The following is a 10,252-nucleotide window of genomic DNA, read 5'->3' as shown; positions in this document are numbered from 1 at the left end:
AGCTCTTTATATAATTTATATAGATTCAACAGGTCAGAGCTTTAAATAATAAGAATAGATTAGATGAACTTCATTGATCCCAGTTGGGAAATTGTTGTGTCACAGCAGCAGGTCAAGGACATTCACAACGAGTAAGAACACAGAGAGACAATGTGCAAATTTGCAGTATTTGTTTGACATGACAAAATAATAAATCTGACTATATGCAGTAAAATGAGTCTGAATATAATATGAGCAAAAGGAAATAATAAATTGACAGTTATTGCAACAGTAATTACTAGAAAGTACTATCCGAGGTCTTATAATTGAACATTTAAAATTTTATTTAAAAACAGTCAACAGGTAAAACCTATGAAATAATTAAAACCTTTACAGATCTGAGTCTGAAATGAATTTAAATGACACATATGAGTTTATATATGCGTTTTATTAATTTGCAGTGTGAAGAAGACATCACACTGCAAATTAAGAAAACATGGTAAATATGTTTTTTAATGCCGTCATTTTTTGTTTTCCTGCTTCTTCAATTCGATAAATAAATTGAATACAGTTTTTTAATTTGAGCTTTCTGCTGGGATTGTATTTACTTATAATTTCGAAAATTAAACAATAACCCAACCTTTTCATACAAATGTTTTTACAAATGCTGTCGATATGTTTACTAAAATAAAGGTGACAAACATAGAGCTGTGCCTCAATATCTCCTGTCATTAACTGTTTACATTAAGTTGTGTATTTATTTTCCAGTGACTTTAATGGACACTTTTGTGAGGCAGCAGTCAAACCTTCTGTAATGTACGTCGCCGTGTGTTGAGGGAAGTTGTTGAATCCACAGAGAAAATCTATGTATGAGACTGAATTTGGTAGATTCATCGTAATTGTTGCAACTGGAAACATCAACATGGAGCCAACCAGGGACTAAAGTTAGCAGTAGGCTACATATGTCATGTTATATTATCATTGTCTCAGATGTAAGGACAATTCTGTCCTCTAGAGCTCAACATGTGAATCGAGAAAACCATGGACTGTAACTTTATTAATGACTTAGTATATTGTATTGTTGTTTTTAAAGCTGTTAATCAGTGCATGTCTGCAAGTTATTTTTGTACTTACCCTGAACCAAATTGCCTTCAGGCTTAATTAAGTTAAATGGTGTTATATTGTCTAACTACCACTTGGAAGCTAAAAAGAAGTGAAAGGTGAAACTTTTATTTCTTGTAAGATTTAACAAACTGACGTAAGAACTTCTGGGACAATCTAACATAGGGACTCCATCCTGACTCCATTAAAATCTTAAAAAACGAAACAGTGAAAGCGATTTCTTCAACAAGTTTATTTCTTACTCAGAGTGACACAAAACCATTAAAGAGGATGACGACTGAATATCCCACTAACTCTACAAACAGAGTTCACAGATAAAATATCTCAGTCTCTGCAGCTGCAGGAGAAAAACCCACATTGTTCTAGATTTAAGTAAAACTGAGAACAAACATCCATTCATCATGAAAACTGATAATAAGCAGAAAGCGACATTGTGTCAACTCTGATCAGAAGAAAAACAAAGTACATCATGTCTCAACTTTACAATACTAAACAAATTAATCCAAAATTTAGAATTTAGAGGCACAAGAAAAAACTATTAAGGAGGAACAGTTAACATTGTAGGAAATCCAGTTATTTTGTTTCTCGTTAAGACAATTGATACAGTTATGGTGCAAAACACTCCAGTGGAGATGTTTAATATTATTATAAGTTCACCAGGGAGGTTTGGAGATCCACAGTCTACGTAATAAATAAGGAAACACTAACATAAAGCCGTTTTCAGACATGACCTCGGGGTAAAATCTGTACAATTGGTTTCGGGGTTTACCAACAGTTTTCCTTTCTCACATGCGCACACTTTCTATTTTTGCGTCTATCACACGTTAGAAGCGCAATCAACCCCCCCCACTTGCCCAAGAGGATCATGGGATCATCGACATCTCCTGGATTTCTACGTACCTAATACTAGGAGGTCAGGTGGATAAAGTCCGTAGAAACTGCGGATTTTCTCACTTTGACATTTAAGTTCACACATGCACCTCCTCCGGAGAACATACGGAGCAACTGTGGAGTCAGTTCGTGTCTGAAAGCAGCTACGGTGAAAGTGATCTTTTTATCTAAAAACTGCAAAAAAAACTGTTTCCCAAAATGTCTAACTGTTCCTTTAACAAAAAAAACATTGTACGGAATAACCTCAGAGTCATTATAGAAAGAAATGGAGGGAGCAGGTACAATATGTGTATTTGTTAATAAGCCTGACACTGAACTTAGGTTTCGAGGGTGGAGGGGTCACTGACTGGTCCAGACTGATGTTTTAGGTTGAGAGGTCAAACCCAGGGTGTAAGTCATTTGTGATTCTCTTCCTCCTCAACTTCTGCTGCTTCCACTCCTTCATCCTCCTCCTCTTCCTCAAGCTCGCCTGGTAATCCCTCTTCGCCAATCTCGTCGTGCACCACGTATCCCTCCTCCCCCTCGTCGTCTTCTCCCACTTCGAAACCATCCTCTTCCTGGTTCTCCTGCTCCTCTTCCTCTCCTCCCATTAGTAGCTCATCCTCCATCTTTTCCTCATTTGCTGCTTCAGTTGCCGCTTCACCTTCGACCACCTCTTGGCCTGCGTCTCCCGCTGACACCGGCTCCTCCTCTTTGCTTGCCACCTCCTCCATCTGACCGTCTGCTGTCTGACCATCAGCCACCTCACCATCAGCGGCTTGACCGTCTGCTGTCTGACTATCGGACGTTTCACCACCGGCCGCTTGATCCTGGGCAGTTTGACTGTCTGCCGCCTGACCGTCCGCTGCCTGATCATCCGCTGCCTGATCATCGCCCACCTCACCGGTTAATTCCATCTCAGACACGTCCATCACCATGGAGTCATCTGGATCCTGGTCGTCCTGGTTACCAGTGAACGGGTTTTCACCCTGAAAATGAAAGAATGGTTTTAAGTATATACTGCTTGCGTAGGAGCCGCCCTACACTCACGATCACATGAGATTCTAATAAGTGTCTTCAACAATATGTTTTGCAGCTTGCCGATATTCAGATTTGAAGTCATGTTACCCAGACGTAAAAAGGGGTGTGAGATTTAATATCGTGGTGGTACTGCACAGGGATGTACTCAGTTTTGTTGTAAACTCAGAACTGCCTTCACATTTACTGTGGATAAAAACATGAGCCCACAAACTCTTATCCATATTCCTACATGCAAAGCAAAAACAGAATAGGAAAAGTACTCATACTTCCTGTCACCCTGCCTGGGCACATGACACTTGTACATACCTTGAGGTAACTCTCCAGCTTCTTGCCGATGAGTTTGTGGTTCAGGATGCTTCGAGCGACAGACAGGCTGCCCCTCTTAGACTGCTCCATCATCCCCTTGAATAAAAGAAAGGACAGTCCCAGGTCATTCACAGGGCAGAATACGAATATTAAGTTTAAAAATGATATATATATATATAATGATGAAGATAAACCTTTTTTTAGGGTCTTGAATTGTACATTCACGTCATACCTTGCGGTTGTAGTTGTGATCAGGAGACTTTATATGTTTCTGTATCAGGTGCAGCTGCATGGGAATGAAGAGGTCACATGCTGCACAGTGAGCAGCTTCCACCTTCCTCATGAAGTGCTCCATTCCAAGATCTACAGGGGTGAGAAAGATATCTGCAATCAGCAAACCCTTGGCCTGCACACACACACACAGACACGCATGCACGCACGCAGCTGTTACTTACCTCTGGTGAGGTCCTGCTCTTTGTAAACCTGGCAGATGGCAGCACTGTGGTTTTCTACCTGGCTGATCCTCTGGTCCGTCTTTGTAAACTTGTTCTGCAAATACTCCTACAAAAACACAGAAATAAAGTTTTCAATTTCGTCAGAAAAACTCCCCAACTGTAAATATAGTAAAATTACAATTTAATGCAATCACCTCGGTGAAATATTTGTCATTTGTTGAGATTCACATGTAGAACTTCAAAATATAGTAAATCATGATTTAAGGACAGCCGTGCTCTGTTTGAGTGCTTTTGCGAAAATACTAACATACAGTTTCTAAAACCTTATGACTGTGATTGTGATGAATGTTGTCACCTGTAGGAAGTCTGTTGTGGGCTTGGACAGTTGGCCGGAGAGGAACTTGAAGTGGTCCTTGTGGAAGCGACTGTCAAGATGAGTTTCCATTTCATCCTTGTAGAAGGAGCGGAACTTGCACACTGAGCAGGCAAACATCACCCTGAAAAAAAAAACATTGAGAAGTTTAGGTTTAGTTTAGCTGAGGTTAGTGTAAATAAACCAAACACAAAATATTGAAAAAATAATATTTCAAAATGTGTTTCAGGTGCCTGTTTTGCATGTTCAAGGGTAACAAGCAGCAATGGTGTTGATACAAAAAAAGACCATGGGAATGAACTAAATTTTTCCCTCTTACCTTTCCAGGAAGCCCCGTCTCTTTCTCATTTTCGGGTGCTTGTCTTGACCTTGTACTGGGGTCTGTTTTCCCTGTGGCTTTTTCTTCTCCTCTTGCTTGGGTGAAGCTAAACAAGAGCAGAGGAGCAGAAGTTAGACGAGCAACGATTTCTACGAGTACAAAAATAGTACAAGACAAGTAGATGATGTAGACCGAAGAAGCAAAGCACAAAAAAAAGGTCAGAGTGAAGCTGCTGAAGGGAAACTCACCTTTATCTCCCTCAGGTTTCGTCTCCTGTAAGACAGGAACCCATTGTTTATTAAAAAAAAGGACATGTAACTCTTTGTTTTTATACTTAGATTAAGAATAAAAGTTTGATCTTTATATCTTTGCAAATTCTTCTGTCCTGGCTTCATAGCTGTGCAATAGCTGTGCAATAGTCCCAGCGGAACAAGCAATGCAAGCAGAGCTCAAAAGTTTACATTAGTTTGGAAATCCACCGACTCACCTCAGCTGCAGTCTTTGGTTCAGTGGCACTGCCATTTTTCTCAGCTGGCTCTATTGACAGAGAACAGAACAAGAAACGTTACCTTCCAAGTCATGAGTTTGTTTCTTAAATCCACCATGGAAGAGGCAAGAAGGTGGAGGTAAGGAAAGGTTTGAAATTAAATCAGCTGATTAAAAATTATTTTGGGGCGTACCTTGGGTCACCTCTGTCCCTGCACTCTCCGTCTTATTTATCTTGGACTCTGGTTCATCAGCTGCAGTGAGCATCTGCTTTCTCTTTTTCTGGACATCTGGACGTTGTTGCTTCACCTGCTGCTGCTGCTGCTGCTGCAGTCAACAAAAATCAATACACATTTTCTAACAGCAACAAAAAAAGAGCCCCTCATCAACACATCAATGAAATCTAGACTTCATGCTGGTCAAAGCCAATTAGCAGTATTGATATGGCTTCCCTTTCTGGAAAATTTCCACATGAATAGCGTTAGTCTTATCTTAAGGAGACCCGGGGGCAAAAGATACAAAAAAAAAAGTCTACAAAGTGAAATCAACGTCCCTTCACGTAAACGGGACAAAGAATTGGGCAGAGAGAACTGTCACTTGCATTTACTGTACAGAAACCTTAAAGCATTTCTGACCACATCCAATAAGGGCTGGGGGTAAATTATATGAGCAAGTGCTGTGTCAAATGTGTGTTGGGGGTTATTTGTGACAACTAGTTTTTGATGGCACAGCAGGCACTAGCTCTTCAGGCTGACTTGCCAGTTGGCAGAGGAAACACAAACAGGGGAATCAGAAAGGGCTTAACTTTTGCCCAGTGTCTGAGGAGGTCTTATTTGGCTAGAGGTACTTACTTTGTTGAGGGGTCTCTTGCGGCCTCGCTGGCGGCCAGCCCGTGGGCCCCCTCCAAAGTGCCTCCCAGGAAAGTCGTGAGGCCCTTGAGCGGAACCCTGATAGAAGCCCCCGCTCTCAGGGTACATGCGGTTGGACAGGAGAGATGGGAGCTTGCCTCTACCACCTCCTGGAGAGTGGCCACGGTGGGACTGGCCACCACTGCCACTTCCCCTCCCACCGCCTAATGGAGTGGAATCAGACCTGAGACTTCCAAAACCTCCGCCAGCTCCTCGACCCCCGGCACTTCCACCCCTTCTGGGGGAACGTCGGCCTGCTCCTCCCCATACCCATGCTCCACCTTCAGAAACTCCTCCCTGGCTACTGGTGAAGGAATCCCTCATATTCTGTCGCATTTTAGCGACTCCATAGGAAGAGGACGGGCTGTCAAAGCCTCCGCCTCCTCCTAGCCCCATTCCCCCTCCGAAGCCAGAGCCTCCTCGCTGACCCAACAGCAGATTGTCCCCACGGCCATCATCATAGCCATAGCTACTGCCGCCAGATCTGTAGAGATCTCGGGAGGAGGCGAGGGAGGAAGTGCGCGAGTCGAAAGACTCGTACTGGTCAAACCTGCGGGAGGGAGGGAGAGGGTTGATAGAGAAAAGCACAGAGCAAGGGAGGCAGGGAGGACAGTCAGGCTCGGATCTCTCCACCTGCTTTTCCTTCTCCTCCATGGTCTCGCTTTCTCCTTTTGTTTTGTTTGTATTTCACAAACCACATTAGATCAGAAGTCAATGATCCAAAACAAGTTATTACACTGCTTGTGGCCTTCTGTGATGTAGTAATGAATTTTCTCTTATTTTTGCTCAGTTTCATCCAACCACATTTTTTGTTGGAGATCAAACACTTTCCTGCAGATTAGGGAAATGCAGTTTTTAACGCAGATTCCTTGTTAAAGGATACGCTCACAACCCTTCAACAGGCATGAACACGGTCCGTGAGAACCAGTGACCCTGAGACACAAGAGGTGAAATATCCTGGAAAGTGACTGGACTAAAATGAATAATCAGGGAGGGGATTAAAATACAGCCTGGGGTTTTTCCCCAGTATTATGGGCATTTTTATAAATATAGCAAGCAACCTTCAGTAAACATTTCAGCTTGACAAAGTAATATCAAGCAACACCTGAAAACTCATCACTTGTGTAACCTAAAGCCAGAACATGGGGTTAGGTCACATGGAGGATGAGAGAAACAAAATATATGAACAAACAAAGTCAAGATAAAAGTAATGTTCAAGGAGAGCTGTGTAAAGATGGACTGGCTTCATGTGCAAGGATGTATATCTCCAGCAGCCATGCATTTTCACAACATGTAGAGTTTTGATGGATCACAACTTTTCTTACCAGCAACCAGACAAACCACAACACAGCAGTCAAAGCTTCCTCAGATGCACTGAAATGGAGCCTGTGGGCAACTCATGCCTTTTCCCCCCCAAACAGGAATTGAGGCTAACGAGTGTGAAATGGGAGTAAAGACTAAAGCAGCTTCACCATTCTAAAACAATAACGACAATGTGTCCAACCACAGTGACATGGCCTTTGTTTAAAAATGTTTGTAGATTTTTAAGAATACGGGACGCACATTAGGACCCGGTTTTATTTATTATGCGGGTTTGTTAAAAGTCTTGCACATATTTACATTTATATATTTAAGTTAACTGTACTTTAATCTGTTAATAGTCAAAATCTTAAATTTCAACTTCCAATCTGCCTTAGCTATAAAAATGTCTTACTTCGACCCCCCGGCGTTTTGTACTTTAAACCCTAATCCTCGGCACCGGAACCATTTTAAGTACAGATCTGGCACTGGTGTCGAAAAACCCCAGCAATACCTATATTCAGAAGCAACACTCTTTATGAAAGGGATGCCACACTGTGACATCTGCTTTGTATAGTATTGAACCTCACTTATGAAATAAACTAGTGGGAAATGTTATGCTCTTGCTGGCATGGATGTGTGGACGTGGTATCTGATGGATGAAGACAATATGGATCAGAAGGAGGCGAAAAGTTTTTACCTGTCGTTTCGAGCCCCTTTCAACCCCCCCTCCAACTGAGTGAGCATGTCAAGTCGCTGGTTGATCTTGGCAATGACTGCATCTGCGTGTGTGCCTGAAGACGAGAGCATGGACGCTCCAGATAGATTCCTTTTCATTTGGCCGCTACCTCCTCCTCCGTAGCCGCCGAGCCCGGACATCGAGTCCTTGTAACCTCCACCGTACATGTCAAAGCCGCTAGAACCTGGTGGAATTGAAATACAACAATGTGACCACTAAAAACAGATCAGTGTTTTTCAGTGTTCAATATTCTCTCACTGTAACCTCGCTATAGATCACAAGTGGAAAGCATTGTCTGCCCATTCAAGTGTAATCGGATCTGACTCTGTATGCAAATAAACACAACTGTCGTTTGTGTTTGCAAAGGGCAAAGAACATTTTTACCCAGTCAGGAGTGTACAAACGTGTCGGTCAGTAGGTTTGAGAGTGTGTTGGCACAGACACGCATTCAGCTTTGTAGGTGGTGCTTCATATGTGGCCGGATGCATCCCAGAACACCTACAACTGTGGTCCGATACCCTCTTTTCTACCACGGTGAACTGAGCCTCCAGAGCCACGTCATTGCATCCCTGACTATCAACTTGCTCATTTCTTTATTTAGCGTTGACACATATGGACTGAGCTGACGTCTCTGACCCCCTACACGTTGATTAGTTTGAAACAACCACCACAATAGCTGACAATATCATAAGACAATCAATACTTTTCTTCAATTAGTCTTCAAATCTTTCTTCATAGCTGCGCATATTCGTTTTTGAATTCAACTCTTCCGGACTCCACTTTCTCTCTAGAACAAAGCTGTGGTTGGTCTCAGGCACAATAACCCCCCCCCCAATCTCTGATGAAGACCAGAAACGAGCTGGTGCCACCCTGGAACCAGTTTTTCTGGCCGAGAGCCTATTGATTGGCCGTTGAAACACAAAGAGATGGTTTCAGATTAGGCGCTGAATTCGAACTGGCCCTGGTGGGAAACTTCAGGTTCAGAGTTCAGAACTACAGTTGGGTCTGACCACTGCAGATCGGATCACACGGGGCAGACATTAATACCAGGTCTGAACAGGGGCATGATGTTATTGTGTGGTTTCGCTCCATCACATTGTACAAGAGTTTATCCACACATTTGCTTACCTCTGCTGCCAGACCCTCCACCTCCCCAACTATAACCTACAAAAGAAGACACGAGAAATAGATTATTTGCAAAGGATGGCGTAATAAATCAAAACTTTATCTGACAACAGCTGGATTAAATGGCTTAGTGGAATCATTTCAGTCATCCATGTAGATGTGTGTGAGGACAAAAGATATCCTGGGAGCTCTCTCTTTAAACCCTCAGAACTGGGAATGGATGAAAACAAACATTTCTACACATCTTTACAGAGGCGGCCATTTTATTTACTTTAAATGTGTGTTATCCCCGGGCTGACTCCATTTTAACAGAACTAACAAGCTAATATTAGCAGAGCATCTACACCAAGCCTAAAACAATGGGCCACAACCCTTTATGTTGGCACATTAGCAAATAAGCAGCCTGGTGTTTCCTTGATGCTAAAAAAAAAAAAAAAAAATCATAATCATCAACCATCAACACAACACGCAGACAAATATTCATCACAACAACCAGCCGGCACTTCTCTTTGTCTGCAGCACACACGGGCTATTGTTTGGCTCCCATCGGCTAGCTGAAACGTGAGCTAGCTAACGGCTAACACTCGTAACAAAGCATGTGGCTAACCGGGCGGAATAAAACTTTGGTGACTGCGCACTACTCAACGCAGAAACGTTCACATCGGCGTATCCATGCACGAATACAAACTGAGTCTTCACCTGAACCGTAGCCTCGATCCATGACGATCTCGTCGCTTTGCACAAATGTTGTTCGGTCGCTTCTCAGGCAGCGAGACACCCAGCGGCGGTTACGCCCTTTACGACGTCATCGGAGCGTCTGTCCGTTTCGTAATCACCGTCTTTATCCTCGCATTACCGCCACCTAGTGCCTCGGAGGGTGTGGTGGCTCAATACGCTTACTGCAAGCTCATAAATAAATTTAAATAAATAACTCTTCTTATCTTCTCATCACACTTTTTAAAAACGGTTTACTATTTGTTTACATATACATGCATTGTTATTATTGATATGAACATTAATATGAATGATAATAAGCTTTATTTCTATAGAGGCTTTCCGAACACAGTTGCTATGTGCTTTATAAGTGAACTATAATGGCTTGTTTGATTTTCACTTTTGCACAATTTTACTTTGATCTGCACCAAATACCACACACTCATTAATACCAGTGCCATTTATTTTAATCTGGTTTATCCTTTATCCATGAACTATTTTCACACTTGTCCTTAG

General features: G+C 42.4%; 1 protein-coding gene across 2 annotated transcripts; it reads right to left on the bottom strand.

Annotated features, from left to right (window-relative positions):
- Window positions 1–1,318: 1,318 nt before the first annotated feature.
- On the bottom strand, window positions 1,319–9,853 carry akap8l (A kinase (PRKA) anchor protein 8-like). 2 transcript variants are annotated; one of them, XM_069530042.1, is made up of 13 exons: window positions 9,722–9,853; window positions 9,026–9,061; window positions 7,859–8,081; window positions 5,803–6,409; window positions 5,146–5,281; window positions 4,953–5,002; window positions 4,714–4,738; window positions 4,466–4,571; window positions 4,129–4,270; window positions 3,774–3,879; window positions 3,551–3,681; window positions 3,319–3,414; window positions 1,319–2,960 (listed from the first exon to the last, which is right to left on the bottom strand). In XM_069530042.1, exons 1-13 carry the CDS (start codon window positions 9,741–9,743, stop codon window positions 2,388–2,390), a joined length of 2,253 nt encoding a protein of 750 aa, XP_069386143.1. In that variant the 5' UTR covers window positions 9,744–9,853; the 3' UTR covers window positions 1,319–2,387. The 2 variants fall into 2 exon arrangements, with proteins under 2 accessions (XP_069386143.1, XP_069386144.1); XM_069530043.1 differs by having other exon boundaries at window positions 5,146–5,278.
- Between the last annotated feature and the right edge of the window lie 399 nt (window positions 9,854–10,252).

The sequence above is a fragment of the Paralichthys olivaceus genome, chromosome 8, assembly GCF_024713975.1.
Source record: "Paralichthys olivaceus isolate ysfri-2021 chromosome 8, ASM2471397v2, whole genome shotgun sequence".
NCBI lineage: Eukaryota > Metazoa > Chordata > Actinopteri > Pleuronectiformes > Paralichthyidae > Paralichthys > Paralichthys olivaceus.
The sequence above is the reverse complement of the archived record's forward strand: the minus strand, read 5'-3'. Positions and strand labels throughout refer to the sequence as shown.